Source organism: Rhinatrema bivittatum, unplaced genomic scaffold, assembly GCF_901001135.1.
Source record: "Rhinatrema bivittatum unplaced genomic scaffold, aRhiBiv1.1, whole genome shotgun sequence".
NCBI lineage: Eukaryota > Metazoa > Chordata > Amphibia > Gymnophiona > Rhinatrematidae > Rhinatrema > Rhinatrema bivittatum.
In genome coordinates, this window is record NW_021820883.1 from 78,758 (window position 1) to 97,721 (window position 18,964).

Genomic DNA, 18,964 nt, shown 5'->3' on the forward strand with positions numbered 1-18,964 from the left:
AATAAAAGCCTGGCTCTCGCACAACCGTCTGAAACTCAAAACAACAAAAACTGAAATAATTCACTCATCCTCTATTCCACTATCCGACTGTAGTGCACCTGATCACTCAGACCTCAATAGCACATCATCATTACCCGTCATTTCAAGAGCTTGCAACCTTGGGATCATAATTGATTCTAGTTTGTCCATGACCCACCACATATTAGTAAAAAAAACTCTTTCTTTTAATTACGTATGTTAAAACGTTTTCGACCATTGCTACACATGGAAGATTTTAGAACTATTCTGCAACCTTTAATCTTTAGTAGTCTTGACTACAGCAAGGCTCTTTCCCTCGGTCTTCATTACAGCACTATACGCCCCTTACAACTAATTCCAAAATGCCGCAGCTCGCACCTTCACAGGTGTAACTCGTAGAGGCCATATTTCCCCCATACTTTACTCACGACACTATCTATTATGTGAAGAATTTTATATTTTATTCTGTATTCAATGGGTGGGTAGCCAATCTGTTAAATGATGACACCTCAGTTAGGCTCAGCTCTCAACTTGGAATCCACAGAGCGTCTAGGCACCTACGATCAGCTCATAAAAACTTATTACAATATTTCCTACTGCAAAACTAGCCCGCCCTGACATGACGAGATGACGCGCTTTCTCTGCGGCTCTGGAATCCCATCCCAGGACATATCAGGCACATAGACAACAGGAAAGAGTTTAGAAACAGAATCTTTAAATGCGCTTTCAACACTGACAACTTTGTTTCGTTTTTGCCCTGTCCCCAGATTTTTATTTTATTATTTTTACTTTTTTAATTTTCTGTACTTTTCTTTCTATGAATTGTATTTCCATTTTTTTACCTATTTGTGTGTGATTAATCATTTTTTTTATGTTTATGATGTAAACTGTTTCGATTAAATTCATATAAAACACGGTATATAAAACATATCCCTCCCCCTCTCTATATCTCTCTTCCCTTCTTCCCCTCCCTGTACATCCCTCTCTACTCTGGAACCATATCCTGCCCTTGTCTATATCTCTCCTCCCTGTATCTCTCCTCCCTCCTCTTTATCTCTCCTCCCTCCTCTGTCTGCCTTTTTCTGTGCCTCCCTCTGTCCTTACCCTGCACTATCTCTCCCCTTATCTCCCCTCCTCTTCTTATCCAGCCAGGTGACACCCCCCATCCCTCGCAGTCTGCAGCGGGTGGCGTCTCCCCTCCTCCCCCTCAATCACTAGGACAAATGAGGGCAGGGCTGCGATAACCACCCCCTGCCCCTGGGCTGAGCTAATGCTGAGCACATGGGTCGGAGGAGGAGGGGAGCGAGGAGGGTTTGCTCAGCCAGGGCAGATCTCACGGGGAGGGGAGAGATCTCCAAACTGCTCCCAGTTCTCCCCGGACACCCCAGAAGGGGAATGGGAGAAAACCATCGGACAAAGTCCCGAGCTGGAGTTTTGTTTTATATATAAAAGAATCACTTTTGCATGCATGACACCGAGCTGAGCAGGAAAAAAAAGGCTCCGATGACAACCTGGAAAGCGGACGAGCTGCAGGGAAGTAAAGTGGCGGTGCCTTCCTTCTTCTCGTGGGAGAGTGCAAAAGTCAGGAGCCGAGCTTAGCAGCTGCAGAGCCCTCGCCCAGGACCTTCACCCCTCTCCTCTCATGCAGAAGTGGGACCCCGAGCTCCTGACGGGGGGCCCAGAGCTGCGGCAGGATGGGAGCAGCTGCCACAGGGCTGTGAAGGTGGTCGCAGGGACTCATCAGGGCACCGCTGGCGACTTCCCGGCCACAGCTCCCCGCCTGAGAAAAACTCTGGTGTTTGTGGACCTTCTGTGCCTGACAGTAGGTGAGTAAGGAAGGAGAGAGGTGTGTGAGAGAGGGTCCCCAGCAGCTTTCTCCACATCTGCCCCCTGGCACAGTCACAAACTGCTGGTAGATGTTTGCTATAACGTCTGTGGCACTCCCTGGCTACCAGAAGGATCTGTGGGTATGAGGGGTGGGTTCTGTGGCTCTCTGTATCAGTGATATATGTGGGACCACTGACACTGTTAGTATCAGTGGCACAGTGTGGGTTATGGGGCTATAATGGGTACACTGGGGGCTCTGTGGAAGTCGGGCGGTATCAGTGGTACAGCAGTGGGTTCTGTGGCACTCAGTGATGTATGGTGGGATATGTGGCATTCTGTGATATATCAGCGGTATCTGTGGGACAGAAGGCACCTTTGTGGGTATGAGGGGTGGGTTCTGTGGCTCTCTGTATCAGTGATATATGTGGGACCACTGACACTGTTCGTATCAGTGGCACAGTGGGTTATGTGGCTATAATGGGTATACTGGGGGCTCTGTGGAAGTCGGGCGGTATCTGTGGTACAGCAGTGGGTTCTGTGGCACTCAGTGATGTATGGTGGGATATGTGGCATTCTGTGATATATCAGCGGTATCTGTGGGACAGAAGGCACCTTTGTGGGTATGAGGGGTGGGTTCTGTGGCTCTCTGTATCAGTGATATATGTGGGACCACTGACACTGTTAGTATCAGTGGCACAGTGTGGGTTATGGGGCTATAATGGGTATACTGGGGGCTCTGTGGAAGTCGGGCGGTATCTGTGGTACAGCAGTGGGTTCTGTGGCACTCAGTGATGTATGGTGGGATATGTGGCATTCTGTGATATATCAGCGGTATCTGTGGGACAGAAGGCACCTTTGTGGGTATGAGGGGTGGGTTCTGTGGCTCTCTGTATCAGTGATATATGTGGGACCACTGACACTGTTAGTATCAGTGGCACAGTGTGGGTTATGGGGCTATAATGGGTACACTGGGGGCTCTGTGGAAGTCGGGCGGTATCAGTGGTATAGCAGTAGGTTCTGTGGCACTCAGTGATGTATGGTGGGATATGTGGCATTCTGTGATATATCAGCGGTATCTGTGAGACAGAAGGTACCTTTGTGGGTATGAGGGGTGGGTTCTGTGGCTCTCTGTATCAGTGATATATGTGGGACCACTGACACTGTTCGTATCAGTGGCACAGTGTGGGTTATGTGGCTATAATGGGTATATTGGGGGCTCTGTGGAAGTCGGGTGGTATCAGTGGTACAGCAGTGGGTTCTGAGGCACTCAGTGATGTATGGTGGGATATGTGGCATTCTGTGATATATCAGCGGTATCTGTGGGACAGAAGGCACATTGTGGGTGGAAAAGTAGACAGTGGTGGTATACCTTAGATTCTCTGATGTTCTGTGGGCAGCAGTGATATTTCGTGGGTTATGAGGCTTTCTGTGGATATCAGTGGCATACCATGGGTTATCTGACACTCTGTAGACAGTGGTGGTATTCAGTAGCTCTCTGTGGGTATCAGAGATATATACTGAGGGTAACAGTCTCTGATACCCTGTGCCAGACCCCTTGTGTAAAAATGGTATCCTGTCTGTGGCCTGAAGTCAGACTTCAACAGCACACAATTTCTGCAGAATTGTAAATCCGCTCCAATGGCCACTGGCAGACTTTTGAGTGCATGAGCTCTTTACCAAGAGCGAGTTCTGTTCTGTTCTTATTTCTCCCTGCCTGCTGCTGCTAAAGACACGGATGCAGAAGTAGTGCAGACTGAGACCAGCTTCAGACCACCAGCAGCAGCAGAACACCACATCCTGAAGGACAGAATAAGAACATAGGATGTGCATGCTGGGTCAGACCATCCAGCCCAGCAGTGAGAGCTAACTTTTCAAAACGACAGGGGCTACCAAGCCCAGTACAAAAATACCCCTGGATGCTCAAGCAGCCACTGTACACGCAGAGCTGGCACCTAGGGAGCCCAGCATCCTGCCTCCAACGGTGCCAATCCAGGTCACAAGCACCCAGCAAGTTCCCAAAGAGCAGCTCTGTTTCCTGCTGCTCATTCCCACGAATAATCAGTGACTTTTCCACGACTACCTGGCTAATCATTGTTTATGGACGTTTTCTGCAGGCACTTGCCCAAGCCTCTTTTAAACCCCGCTATGCTCGTGACCTCCACCACGTCCTCGGGCACAGATTCCACAGCTCCACAGTGCGCTGAGTGTGATTTGTATTAAATCTGCCGGAGGGTCCCCTTGTATTATCTGAAAAGGTGATTAACCGTTCTTTATTTAACCCTCCCACCCCCGCTCATGCATTTATAAACCTCTCTCGTGTCCCCTCCCAGCCCTGGCCTGCACAGCCCTCTCAGCCTAGGGAGCCCGTCCACCACCCTTTATCATTCCTGTCGCCCTCCTCTGCACCTCTTCCGGTTCCCCCATGGGTCAATGCAGAAGAAATGTGATATTTTCTGTTTTATTCTCCATTCTTCTAAGCGCTGCCACCGCACCACCACTGAGCTGAGGATTTCAATGTATGGACTCGGGGGTCCTTTCCTCGGCCGGTGACTCCCAGTACAGACTGCAGCGTTGTGCACTGGGAGTTGGGATTATTTTTCCTTATGTACATTACTTTTGCACTTTTCCACAGTAAATTGTATCTGCCACTTGGATGCCCAGTCTCCCACTCTCGCAATGTCCTTCTGCAGTTCCTCACAATCCACTGCTGTGTTTTTGAATCATTTGGCATCATTTGCACACCTTACAAGTTGCTCCCTTCTCCGGATCATTTATGAATGTGTTAAAGAGCAGGGGGTCCCAGGACTGATGCCCGTGGAGCTCTGCTATTTACCTCCCTCCGTGGGGAACCCTGAGCATTAGTTCTACTCTTTGCTTCCACAGTAAGACCCTGCCTCCTATCCTGTGACCTTTTAATTTCCTGAGGAGTCCCTCACGTGGTCTCTAGGATTACAAGCAGTCACGGCCTTGCACCACGTCCTGCATTCCAGGGAAAGCTCCCGGTCCCATGAGCAGCTGCTGCACGGAGCAGAGATTCATGCATCTAGGAACTTTACCACTCTGGCGTGTCCTGAAGGATTGAAATCTCCCACTATTATTATTATTCATCTCGGTTGGCATTTCAGTCTGGCCAGGCAGGCAGTAAATGCACTGCTGCTCCTGTACTCTTCCTCATAGCACATGGAACTGCTATCCATAGGGATACCAAGGTGCAGTCTATTCCCTGGCAAACGTTTATCCTGCCCGATTCTACGCCTCCCCCCTCTACCAAGCCGGTCTGCGCTGCCATGTGGATGTGGTTTGAACCCTGGTGTCGCCGCGTGTCCCATTGGTTATCCTCCTTCCACCAGGTCGCATCGTTTTCCAAGCACATGCAGCTGCATTCACATTCGATTTGTACCCAGAATTAATTCAGCGCACGCTGCGAAATTAAAGTTAAACCTTAAACTACCCACAGAAATTACTTTGCAGCATACAACATTCATACACAGAGGTACTAGCTGAACCCTCAGTTTCTGTCACTAGATAAAACCAGAAACTTTCCACAGGCAATGATCTCTCACAAGTCCTCTTTGCCCACCAGCAGACGCGGCTGCTGCTGCTGCTCCTTCAGGAGAAGGGTCCTGTCCATACAGATTTTGGTGGAAAAGCTTCTTCTTGGCAGGTCACAGTATCAAAGTGTCTAGAGGGCCAGGCAGAGAGACCCTTCTGACAGAGACCGGCAGTTGTGCGTTACTTCCATGAAATTTAAACTTGTCCTGCACCCCAGATTGCACCCCATTATTAGGTTTATTTCATCTTATAACCTGCAAATGCAAAATAAGAGCAGTGCAGCACACGAGGTTAACATGCGTAGGATAACGGCGTACACGAGCATGAAATCAAGGAGTGGGACTTATTTAATCGACTGATTTGTATTCCACCTTCCAGGTCCTTGAAAACAGATTGCACTCAGGAGGTTCTGCAGGCTTTTCCCCTGTGCCCAGGGATCTTACAGTAAGTTTTGTACCTGAGGCGTGAATTCAGTTCCAGAAGCCAGAAGCTTGCCTAAAACGCTTCCACGTCTCCTCATTCGCCTTCTCATCTCTGAATTAGTCTTGTTGCTCTCTGAGCTGTAATAAGAAAGGGGGAAAATGTGTTGTAGCCCAGGGGGAATAATATTCAAGGAGTGAGGGGCTCTCCCGAGAATAACCTACGGCAAGGAAGCAGTTCCTCTTCTTTTGTGGCTAAAATCCTCCCACAACAAACAGAAAGCAAATGACGTCCCTAAGCCTGGGCGCTCTGCAGGTCATTTCAGAAGGTTTCATGCAGGTAAATAAGCTTTTTGAAAACTGCTATGCTAACTCCTCTTTTAAGAGGATTGTTCCTGATATTATGACTAATGCAGCTGCTATTTGTACTTCCTGATCTTTAAATTGCTCCTAATCTGCTTTGAGACCATTCCTGGAAAAAAAAAGCAGAACATCGGATGCTTGTAACTAAATCAATAAATAGAAATTTAGGGGCAGTTCCCTTTTCAGAACCGAAGATGGGTAACCCTGCTCCTGTACGCTGTGAGCAGACTCGGGAAACTTTACTGTACATGGGGACTGTCTCGGAGACCCTGCGTGCACAGAAACAAGGCCCTGCTATGTGGTGCACAGACCCCCAGCGCTGGCCTGCACCTCCCCTGTGCTTCACCCACGCATTGCTCACACAGGTCTCCGAGCAGAGCGCTACACTAGCTACTGAAGTCCCCTTCTTCGGGATAATTTGCACAACCGTTGACCGTGCACAGAAAAGTGCGCAGGTAACCTGATCTCACGCACACACAAAAGCAGCGCGTTCTGGGGAGCAAAGCCGAGAGTTTTCGCACCGGCTTTGCATGCACGGCGAGCAACCTGCCACACGTTACACCCTGCAAAGAACAGGTGAGTTGGTGACCATTCCTGGAAATCATTTTCAAAGCAAATGAACGTGAAAAATTGATGCAACTAACGTGCTTAGGCAATGCATGGCTTATATGGGTTATTATAAAATTACTCTCCAAGACAAACGAGAGTAAAAGTGACATAATAGCGATAATTAATTATAGAGCACAGGAAGGAGAATAAGCAGAACAGTTTACAGATTCTGCTGCCGGTCCATAGCATATTTGGCTGCTCTAGCTGCTGTTTTCTCCCCTCTGCCTCTCTGAGCCAGGACGGACAGGCTTCCCACTGCGAGGCGCGGGTTGTGGCCGGTTCCCAGGTTCCGGTGAAGTTGCAATCGGTGCGGATGGCGCTTCCTTCTATTTTCACGAGCAAGCGGCTCCGGATCTGATACGTCCGACACGTCTTCTCTCTCGCTCCCCGCTGAATCTTGACATCTTTTTTTTTTCTGTTTCTTCAGCCTCAATCCCCTTCTTCGTGTGCGAGTTCGGCAGCGTCAGCCCTGTCCGGCGTGGGTTCTACTGCAACGACAACAGCATCGAGTACCCCCTGAAGAGCGAGGAGACAGTGAGCGACACCGTCCTGATCTGCGTGGGGATCCTGGTCACCGCTTTCTCAGTACGTCCCACGTTTTAATGCATTGAACTCTCCCAGGGCACATGAAATAAAAAGAAGCTGCACTGTCCCTTTCCATACCAGCCCGCATCTCTTTCTCTCCGACTGATTATTACGTACGTTACGGCTAAAGCAGCCCAGATGGTCCGCTTGAATGCAAGGAAATAAAAGTTTAAAAGTGTGAGGTGAGACCTTTTTGCTGGGCTAACTTAATGCATTTTTGTAATCAGCTTTCAGGATTGCCCTGGCTTCATTAGGTCCAAGCAAAAGCAGCAATCGGGGCAATCTCGTTTTTTTTAAATCTGACTTGCTCATTCTGATGGCGCTGAGAAAGGATGTGGTAAATCCCAAAAGCTGGTCGCAGGGCGGATGTCGCTGAGCAGTGTGTGTAAGAGGCCACGTCACAGCACCTAAAGCCACGCGATCACCCCCCTACCTCCATGTATGAGCAGATGTCATGTGCGGCAGATCCACACAATTCTTAGATGCGTTTCAGAAAAGCAGGTGCATGCATTTTACACATGAAACCATCGCAACACGTGCACGCAATAACCCAGAACGCATGTGCGATGTTTATCCAGCAGAGACAGACCCCCCACCCATCCATCCAAAAGCTGCAGACAATGCAGTTAAGTTAGTCTTCTACAGTGGTCTCACCCTACATCATTGTTTGGGCTTTGTTGACTTTCATTCCACGTATTTGTTATGAATGTAAGTGAGTGAGGGCCATCTCAGCCAGCTCTGAACATTTCCTGCATCAATTCCCACCCCCACAGATCGCCCTAGGAGAAAGCTACCGCATTCGTGTACTGGGCCACCCGTCCCGGTCCTTCGTGACCAACCCCTACGTTTCCACCCTCTACAAGGAAATCGGGGCCTTCCTCTTCGGCTGCACCGTCAGCCAGTCCCTCACCGACATTGCCAAGCTCGCCGTCGGGCGGCTGAGGCCCAACTTCCTGGCCGTCTGCCGTCCCAACTTCTCCGAGCTCAACTGTTCTGCTGGTTACGTGGAAGACTACGCTTGCACAACGGAGAACCCCTCTGCTGTCCGGGAAGCCAGGTAAGCCTTCCTTCTCACCACCGTGCATTGCTCTTTAAGGGGCCGAGCCATCAAGTCGCACAGCGATCACAGGCTGACCTGCGCTGTTGCAGATGTCACCCCTGACGGCCTTCAGGGTGCAGCCTACCAGCAGATAGGAGATGCATGGTTAGAAAGCAGGAAAAGGAGAGAAAGAGAGGGCTGGAGGGCGATGGACCAGCAGAGCCAGGCATGCACAGCGGCAGAAATGGGAGAGAGAAGAGGTGTAAAGGGGAAGTTGTACCGTGAGGAAGGGAAGGGCCGCTGCTGGATGGAGGCTCGGATACTGCAAGCTCCTGACCTCACAACCCTTTCTTCTTTTTTTTTTTTTTTTCAGGAAGTCTTTCTACTCTGGCCATGCCTCCTTCTCCATGTACGCCATGCTGTACCTAGTGGTAAGCTTCCCTGCTGGAACCCTTTTACATCTATAAAGCGATGCGGCTGGAGTGAAGCTGTGAGTGAGTGAGGGGTAAAGCCTGGGATAAGCACAGAGGATCCTTAGCTGTGAGGGAGTGAGGGGTAAAGCCTGGGATAAGCACAGAGGATCCTTAGCTGTGAGGGAGTGTGAGGTAAAGCCTGGGATAAGCACAGAGGATCCTTAGCTGTGGGGGAGTGAGGGGTAAAGCCTGGGATAAGCACAGAGGATCCTTAGCTGTGAGGGAGTGAGAGGTAAAGCCTGGGATAAGCACAGAGGATCCTTAGCTGTGAGGGAGTGAGGGGTAAAGCCTGGGATAAGCACAGAGGATCCTTAGCTGTGAGGGAGTGAGGGGTAAAGCCTGGGATAAGCACAGAGGATCCTTAGCTGTGAGGGAGTGAGAGGTAAAGCCTGGGATAAGCACAGAGGATCCTTAGCTGTGAGGGAGTGAGAGGTAAAGCTTGGGATAAGCACAGAGGATCCTTAGCTGTGAGAGAGTGAGGGGTAAAGCCTGGGATAAGCACAGAGGATCCTTAGCTGTGGGGGAGTGAGGGGTAAAGCCTGGGATAAGCACAGAGGATCCTTAGCTGTGGGGGAGTGAGGGGTAAAGCCTGGGATAAGCACAGAGGATCCTTAGCTGTGAGGGAGTGAGGGGTAAAGCCTGGGATAAGCACAGAGGATCCTTAGCTGTGGGGGAGTGAGGGGTAAAGCCTGGGATAAGTACAGAGGATCCTTAGCTGTGGGGGAGTGAGAGGTAAAGCCTGGGATAAGCACAGAGGATCCTTAGCTGTGAGGGAGTGAGAGGTAAAGCCTGGGATAAGCACAGAGGATCCTTAGCTGTGAGGGAGTGAGGGGTAAAGTCTGGGATAAGCACAGAGGATCCTTAGCTGTGAGGGAGTGAGAGGTAAAGCCTGGGATAAGCACAGAGGATCCTTAGCTGTGAGGGAGTGAGGGGTAAAGCCTGGGATAAGCACAGAGGATCCTTAGCTGTGGGGGAGTGAGGGGTAAAGCCTGGGATAAGCACAGAGGATCCTTAGCTGTGGGGGAGTGAGAGGTAAAGCCTGGGATAAGCACAGAGGATCCTTAGCTGTGAGGGAGTGAGAGGTAAAGCCTGGGATAAGCACAGAGGATCCTTAGCTGTGAGGGAGTGAGGGGTAAAGCCTGGGATAAGCACAGAGGATCCTTAGCTGTGAGGGAGTGAGAGGTAAAGCCTGGGATAAGCACAGAGGATCCTTAGCTGTGAGGGAGTGAGAGGTAAAGCCTGGGATAAGCACAGAGGATCCTTAGCTGTGAGGGAGTGAGAGGTAAAGCCTGGGATAAGCACAGAGGATCCTTAGCTGTGGGGAGTGAGGGGGTAAAGCCTGGGATAAGCACAGAGGATCCTTAGCTGTGGGGGAGTGAGGGGTAAAGCCTGGGATAAGCACAGAGGATCCTTAGCTGTGAGGGAGTGAGGGGTAAAGCCTGGGATAAGCACAGAGGATCCTTAGCTGTGAGGGAGTGAGGGGTAAAGCCTGGGATAAGCACAGAGGATCCTTAGCTGTGAGGGAGTGAGAGGTAAAGCCTGGGATAAGCACAGAGGATCCTTAGCTGTGAGGGAGTGAGAGCTAAAGCCTGGGATAAGCACAGAGGATCCTTAGCTGTGAGGGAGTGAGAGGTAAAGCCTGGGATAAGCACAGAGGATCCTTAGCTGTGAGGGAGTGAGAGCTAAAGCCTGGGATAAGCACAGAGGATCCTTAGCTGTGAGGGAGTGAGGGGTAAAGCCTGGGATAAGCACAGAGGATCCTTAGCTGTGAGGGAGTGAGAGGTAAAGCCTGGGATAAGCACAGAGGATCCTTAGCTGTGGGGGAGTGAGGGGTAAAGCCTGGGATAAGCACAGAGGATCCTTAGCTGTGAGGGAGTGAGGGGTAAAGCCTGGGATAAGCACAGAGGATCCTTAGCTGTGAGGGAGTGAGGGGTAAAGCCTGGGATAAGCACAGAGGATCCTTAGCTGTGGGGGAGTGAGGGGTAAAGCCCGGGATAAGCACAGAGGATCCTTAGCTGTGAGGGAGTGAGAGGTAAAGCCCGGGATAAGCACAGAGGATCCTTAGCTGTGAGGGAGTGAGAGGTAAAGCCTGGGATAAGCACAGAGGATCCTTAGCTGTGAGGGAGTGAGGGGTAAAGCCTGGGATAAGCACAGAGGATCCTTAGCTGTGAGGGAGTGAGAGCTAAAGCCTGGGATAAGCACAGAGGATCCTTAGCTGTGAGGGAGTGAGAGGTAAAGCCTGGGATAAGCACAGAGGATCCTTAGCTGTGAGGGAGTGAGGGTAAAGCCTGGGATAAGCACAGAGGATCCTTAGCTGTGAGGGAGTGAGGGGTAAAGCCTGGGATAAGCACAGAGGATCCTAAGCTGTGGGGGAGTGAGGGGTAAAGCCTGGGATAAGCACAGAGGATCCTTAGCTGTGAGGGAGTGAGAGGTAAAGCTTGGGATAAGCACAGAGGATCCTAAGCTGTGGGGGAGTGAGGGGTAAAGCCTGGGATAAGCACAGAGGATCCTTAGCTGTGAGGGAGTGAGAGGTAAAGCTTGGGATAAGCACAGAGGATCCTTAGCTGTGAGAGAGTGAGGGGTAAAGCTTGGGATAAGCACAGAGGATCCTTAGCTGTGAGGGAGTGAGGGGTAAAGCCTGGGATAAGCACAGAGGATCCTTAGCTGTGAGGGAGTGAGAGGTAAAGCTTGGGATAAGCACAGAGGATCCTTAGCTGTGAGGGAGTGAGAGGTAAAGCTTGGGATAAGCACAGAGGATCCTTAGCTGTGAGGGAGTGAGGGGTAAAGCCTGGGATAAGCACAGAGGATCCTTAGCTGTGAGTGAGTGAGAGGTAAAGCCTGGGATAAGCACAGAGGATCCTTAGCTGTGAGGGAGTGAGAGGTAAAGCCTGGGATAAGCACAGAGGATCCTTAGCTGTGGGGGAGTGAGTGGTAAAGCCTGGGATAAGCACAGAGGATCCTTAGCTGTGGGGGAGTGAGGAGTAAAGCCTGGGATAAGCAGAGAGGATCCTTAGCCACAGATGAAATGGTATTACAGCAGGAGGAATGTGGGCAGAGACTAGAGGGGCCTTATGGTCATTATCTGTCATCAGATTCTCTGGTTCTATATTAGGCACCAATAGTTTTTTTTAAATCTTTTCAAGGGAGAGATAAGCCTTCAGTGTAAATCAGGGGTCCGTGTGCGTAATTCCTCAGAATGATAAGCAGTGGAAACCTTTCCTGCCCCAGAGTAAAATCTGAGGAGGATGGTGTTACCTTCCAGCCGTTAGCAGTGTGTTGCAAACGGGATTCCTTGCACGGGGCCTGCACGAGCTCCTATACCAGATGTGAGCATGCACCGCCCGCTTCATGGCCAGATGTGAGCGGCAGGTGATTCCATTTTAGGAAAGAGACACCCACTTTCGTCCTGCGGGCAGCCTGCTTTCTGCTTACTCTGCAGGGAGCTTGCGAGTGCCCTGCAGAACTGCTACGAGGGGGCTGTGAAGCCGCAGGCAGCTCTCACAACACCAGTCTGCAAAGCTTTCTCGGTTATCTGTGGCCGAATCTTCTCTTTAATTTTTACTCACTGCAGGGAACTTCAGTGTATGTTATTCCACTTGCTAAGGCCGTTTGTAAGCCTTAAACCAGTTCTGGGAGCCCATGAGGGCTCTCTGGCACATTCCTAGTTAAGGGAAGATATGAGAAGGCGAGGTTTGTGTCTTAGTCCTTAGAGAAGTGCAATCTGCCCGTACAATGCAGCGAGGGCGGGAGAACAGCAGGCCAGGGGTTAATGAGCAGGAAAGTCCTATTCAGTGCCCTGTCTTCCTGCTTAGGCTTGGCCGGCTAAACTCTACCCTCATAACTCACCAGGCATGCTTTGAAAATTGCCATATGTGCACTTCCATCCAGGCTGATCTCCCGCAGGCGTAATCACCTGTAAAGCAAGAGGTGCGGGACTGCAGGATCCATTTTCTGATTGCAGCTCGAATGATTGGCTTCCCCCCTCCCACACTCTCTCCTCTTCTTCCCTTCCAGTTTTACCTGCAAGCTCGCTTCACCTGGAAGGGGGCCCGGCTGCTCCGGCCACTCCTGCAGTTCGTCCTGCTCCTGCTGGCCCTGTACACAGGCCTGACGCGCATCTCGGACTACAGGCACCATCCCTCTGACGTGGCGGTGGGATTTCTCCAGGGGACCCTTGTGGCTTACTGGGTGGTGAGTGACAGCTCTGTATTCCGGTTTATTCGGTTTTTTTATATTTACCTTCATATCAGCAGAGCCTTCACAGCGCTTTGCGGTACGATGAAGGTGGAGAAAATACAATAAATCATTAATAAAATCAAAATACTAGCAGACATGTAGCTATAAGATAATAAATAATCGAGGACTAGTGCAATACTAACGTATCCCTGCCTTCTCCCGATTCTCTGCAAGCTGTGATGCGGCACTGCTGGACTCACTTTGCAAATATCCAGGCCTGGATTCAGGCATTTGGCAACAGGGGCAATTGCCCCCCTCCCATGCCAAATATTGAAGGCGCCATAGGCAGCAGGAGGGGAGGGGCTGAAGGCGGGAGCAGAGCAATTCTTTTCTGCCTTGCCGTGTCTGCTCGTTTCTCCCCTTCCCCTTGTGTGTTAACAGGCAGCAGGAGGGGAGGGGCTGAAGGCGGGAGCAGAGCAATTCTTTTCTGCCTTGCCCTGTCTTCTCATTTCTCCCCTTCCCCTTCTGTGTTAACAGGCAGCAGGAGGGGAGGGGCTGAAGGCAGGAGCAGAGCAATTCTTTTCTGCCTTGCCGTGTCTGCTCGTTTCTCCCCTTCCCCTTCTGTGTTAACAGGCAGCAGGAGGGGAGGGGATGAAGGCGGGAGCAGAGCAATTCTTTTCTGCCTTGCCGTGTCTTCTCGTTTCTCCCCTTCCCCTTCTGTGTTAACAGGCAGCAGGAGGGGAGGGGCTGAAGGCGGGAGCAGAGCAATTCTTTTCTGCCTTGCCGTGTCTGCTCTTTTCTCCCCTTCCCCTTCTGTGTTAACAGGCAGCAGGAGGGGAGGGGCTGAAGGCGGGAGCAGAGCAATTCTTTTCTGCCTTGCCGTGTCTGCTCATTTCTCCCCTTCCCCTTCTGTGTTAACAGGCAGCAGGAAGGGAGGGGCTGAAGGCGGGAGCAGAGCAATTCTTTTCTGCCTTGCCGTGTCTTCTCGTTTTCTCCCCTTCCCTTCTGTGTTAACAGGCAGCAGGAGGGGAGGGGATGAAGGCAGGAGCAGAGCAATTCTTTCTGCCTTGCCGTGTCTTCTCGTTTCTCCCCTTCCCCTTCTGTGTTAACAGGAAGCAGGAGGGGAGGGGGATTGAAGGCGGGAGCAGAGCAATTCTTTTCTGCCTTGCCGTGTCTTCTCGTTCTCTTCCCCTTCCCCTTCTGTGTTAACAGGCAGCAGGAGGGGAGGGGCTGAAGGCGGGAGCAGAGCAATTCTTTTCTGCCTTGCCGTGTCTGCTCGTTTCTCCCCTCCCCTTCTGTGTTAACAGGCAGCGGGATGGGATGAAGGCGGGAGCAGAGCAATTCTTTTCTGCCTTGCCGTGGCTGCTCGTTTCTCCCCATTCCCCTTCTGTGTTAACAGGCAGCAGGAGAGGAGGGGCTGAAGGCGGGAGCGAGCAAATCTTTTCTGCCTTGTCTCTGTCTGCTCTTTTCTCCCTTCCTCTTCTGTGTTAACAGGCAGCAGGAGGGGAGGGGCTGAAGGCGGGAGCAGAGCAATTGTTTTCTGCCTTGCCGTGTCTGCTCGTTTCTCCCCTTCCCCTTCTGTGTTAACAGGCCAGCAGGAGGGGAGGGGCTGAAGACGGGAGCAGAGCAATTCTTTTCTGCGTTGCCGTGTCTGCTCGTTTCTCCCCTTCCCCTTCTGTGTTAACAGGCAGCAGGAGGAGAGGGGAGGGGCTGAAGGCAGGAGCAGAGCAATTCTTTTCTGCCTTGCCGTGTCTGCTCGTTTCTCCCCTTCCCCTTCTGTGTTAACAGGCAGCAGGAGGGGAGGGGCTGAAGGCGGGAGAGAAGAGCAATTCTTTTCTGCCTTGCCCTGTCTGCTCGTTTCTCCCCTTCCCCTTCTGTGTTAACAGGCAGCAGGAGGGGAGGGGCTGAAGGCGGGAGCAGAGCAATTCTTTTCTGCCTTGCATGTCTGCTCGTTTCTCCCCCTTCCCCTTCTGTGTAACAGGCAGCAGGAGGGGAGGGGCTGAAGGCGGAGCAGAGCAATTTTTTTTCCGCCTTGCATGTCTGCTCGTTTTCTCCCCTCCCCAGGCAGCAGGAGCGGAGGGGCTGGAGCAGATGGCAGATTTCTGTCATTGCAGGACTTGGGACAGCTAAAGCCAGACGAGCTAATTTTAAAACGAATGCACTTGCATCCATACATGCGCCTATCAGTACAGGAGAGAAGATGCGCTGGGGTTTTAAATCGTGTGCGTACTTGCACGCATATGTTTTAAAATGCAGTAACCGCATATAAGTAAGCTCCTAATTTTATGAGGCTACTCGAGCGCACGTAGCACGCGTGTCTTCCGTAGGACTTTGCTGGCTTTTACGTGCGTGTGTGGGAGGATTTTAAAACATGCTCGCGCAAGGGACAACCCAGTTTTTTCAATTAGTCCACCAGCTTGCCCGGTTAATATCGAGGTGTTGCAGACCTCTCTGGTTCTTCATCCTGCACGCCCCTCACTTGATCCAGACCCCCTCACCCTGTCCTGTAAGCCCTAAAACCCGAGAGCTATGGGCTTGCTCCTCATCTGGAGCAGCAGTAAAGTTACGCAGATAACAAGCCAAGGGCGCGCCGCGGTCTCTGCTGGGGGAGAGGGAGCATGCTGCAGTCACCTCTGAAGGGGGAGGGCTTGTGTGGATTAGTGGAGGAGGGACAGCAATGGGGGGGGGGGGGGGGGAGAGATAGTTGATATGAAAAGATCAGTGCGGCCTATCAAGACTGCGCATCCACACCAGCTACTCCGCTTTCTGATCCCCTGTGTTTCTCCCAAGCTTTCCTGAATTCAGATTCACAGGGAGGCTCCATGCATTCGCTGCCCTCTCAGCAGAGAAATATCTCCTAGATTACTCCTCAGATTCACCCTCATCCCATGACCCCTCCTCGTTCTAGAGCCTCTTTTCTATTGATAGAGGCTCAGCTCCTGTGCATGGAAACCTCTGAGATATCTGAATGTCTCTATCCTATCTCCCCTCTCCTCCAGGGTGCATCATGTTTAGATCTTTAACTCTATCCCCATGTGCTTTAGGATGAAAAACCACTGACCATGTTAGCAGCCTCCTTTCCATTGATAGAGGCTCAGCTCCTGTGCATGGAAACCTCTGAGATATCTGAATGTCTCTATCCTATCTCCCCTCTCCTCCAGGGTGCATCATGTTTAGATCTCTAACTCTATCCCCATGTGCTTAGGATGAAGACCACTGACCATGTTAGCAGCCTCCTTTCCATTGATAGAGGCTCAGCTCCTGTGCATGGAAACCTCTGAGATATCTGAATGTCTCTATCCTATCTCCCCTCTCCTCCAGGGTGCATCATGTTTAGATCTTTACCTCTATCCCCATGTGCTTTAGGATGAAGACCACTGACCATGTTAGCAGCCTCCTTTCCATTGATAGAGGCTCAGCTCCTGTGCATGGAAACCTCTGAGATATCTGAATGTCTCTATCCTATCTCCCCTCTCCTCCAGGGTGCATCATGTTTAGATCTTTAACTCTCTCCCCATGTGCTTTAGGATGAAGACCACTGACCATGTTAGCAGCCTCCTTTCCATTGATAGAGGCTCAGCTCCTGTGCATGGAAACCTCTGAGATATCTGAATGTCTCTATCCTATCTCCCCTCTCCTCCAGGGTGCATCATGTTTAGATCTCTAACTCTATCCCCATGTGCTTTAGGATGAAGACCACTGACCATGTTAGCAGCCTCCTTTCCATTGATAGAGGCTCAGCTCCTGTGCATGGAAACCTGTGAGATATCTGAATGTCTCTATCCTATCTCCCCTCTCCTCCAGGGTGTATCATGTTTAGATCTTTAACTCTATCCCCATGTTGCTTTAGGATGAAGACCACTGACCATGTTAGCAGCCTCCTTTCCATTGATGGAGGCTCAGCTCCTGTGCATGGAAAACCTCTGAGATATACTGAATGTCTCTATCCTATCTCCCCTCTCCTCCAGGGTGCATCATGTTTAGATCTTTATCTCTCTCCCCATGTGCTTTAGGATGAAGACCACTGACCATGTTAGCAGCCTCCTTTCCATTGATAGAGGCTCAGCTCCTGTGCATGGAAACCTCTGAGATATCTGAATGTCTCTATCCTATCTCCCCTCTCCTCCAGGGTGTATCATGTTTAGATCTTTAACTCTATCCCCATGTGCTTTAGGATGAAGACCACTGACCATGTTAGCAGCCTCCTTTCCATTGATAGAGGCTCAGCTCCTGTGCATGGAAACCTCTGAGATATCTGAATGTCTCTATCCTATCTCCCCTCTCCTCCAGGGTGTATCATGTTTAGATCTTTAACTCTTTCCCCATGTGCTTTAGGATGAAGACCACTGACCATGTTAGCAGCCTCCCTCTGGAGCGACTCCATCCTGTTTCTATCCTTCTGAAGGTGGGGTCTCCAGAATTGTACTCAGTATTCCCATGATGGTCTCACCAGGGTCCTATACAGGGGCAGCATCATCTCCCTTTTTCTGCTGACCCTTCCTCCCCCTGTGCACCCAAGCATCTTTCTGGCTTTTACCCTCGCTTTATCCACCATAAGATCATCAGGCGCGATCACCCCCAGATCCCGCTCTTCCTCTCTGCTTAGAATAATTTCACCTCCAGTGCTGCACCTTTCCTTCATGTCCTCCTCACCTCCTTTTGCGCCTGGCTTTCCGCCTTTCCTCTCTGCTAGGGGGGCCACATGGCAGCGTCTTAGCTGAGAGCAGGGGGACAGTCCGTCCCTCTCTACACCCCTCCCGCTAAGGGCACAACAGCACGGAGAGCATCAGGTCCCCAGGGGCAGAGAAGTTTTCTGGGAGCTGCAGGTGCCCTCCTGGGGGGGGGGGGGGGAGGAGAGGGGGGCAGTAGTGCCAGTCACCCAGTGCACTTCCAGCTCCGTGTGCGTGGGGGGGACAGGGCCCCAGGGGATGCAGGCGAGGTGGGGGGGGGAGGGGGTGAGCCCACGTCTGCCGACAGCGGCAGAACCTGACGTGGCAAGCCAGCTGGCGTCTGCAGGAACAGTGGCCAGGGAAGTTTGCAGGCTTGTTTCTTAAGTCTCCCCGAATTGTGTGAAAGCAGGAGGAAGTCCTGGGCTCAGTCACTCCGAGAGGATGCAGTGACCGCATCGCATGTTACAAATGTTGCGCACTAGCAGTTATCGCGTGGCAGCAGTCGCGTTTTTTTTTTTTGTTTTTAACTTATTTTTGCATTTTGCTTTTTTTCTTTTTCAAGGCTTTCCATATCTCCAGCTGTTCAGCAGAAGAAAGTGCAAGGGCACCGAGCGCCCCGTCCTTGCCCCGACAGCCCGGATCTGAACTGCCACTCCAAATGTTAGCGAGCCCAGTGCCGCGGGCCCAGAAAGTGAGTCGGGACCCTACGTACCGAGGAGTGCAGAGGCCAAGAACGGGGATCCCGTGACGCTTCGAGGCTCAAGGAGAGAGAAAGAGAAGAGAAAAAGAAAAGAAAACGAGGAAGGAACGGCAGACGACCTCTGACGAGAGCTCACGTGCCCGCTCCGGGTTTCCGTGGCCCCCCTGCTGACAGGATGTGCTAATCAGTTCCCCTCTCTGGCGTGCAATGATGTCGCGGTCCCTAATGTCAGCTGCTCCCCTGGCGGTGGGGAAAACCGCTGCAAGCCTTCTCTCTTCTTAGGACACACGACCGACCCCCTTCCCCCCCAGCTCCCGTCATCAGAACTGGGGCTTCATGGATTGACAGCTCCACCTTAATTCATCACCATTCGCCTGCACAACTCGAAGCCTTCCTGACTGGCTAAGTCTCTCCAAAACAAGGGACCCTCATCTTTCCTGGGATTTAGCATCCGCCTCTCCATCCGCACCACGGCACAAAGAGGTGCCAGGTCTCAGCCGCCTGGCGGGCGTGGGATATTGCACTGCCCGGGC

The 18,964-nt window shown here is 51.4% G+C and overlaps 1 protein-coding gene across 1 annotated transcript; it reads left to right on the forward strand.

Annotated features, from left to right (window-relative positions):
• Positions 1 to 1,114: 1,114 nt before the first annotated feature.
• LOC115082249 (phospholipid phosphatase 3-like) lies at positions 1,115 to 18,479 on the forward strand. The gene is made up of 6 exons (XM_029586497.1): positions 1,115 to 1,844; positions 7,216 to 7,373; positions 8,147 to 8,430; positions 8,786 to 8,843; positions 12,900 to 13,076; positions 18,294 to 18,479. Exons 1-6 carry the CDS (start codon positions 1,661 to 1,663, stop codon positions 18,477 to 18,479), a joined length of 1,047 nt encoding a protein of 348 aa, XP_029442357.1. The 5' UTR covers positions 1,115 to 1,660.
• The last annotated feature ends 485 nt before the right edge of the window (positions 18,480 to 18,964 follow it).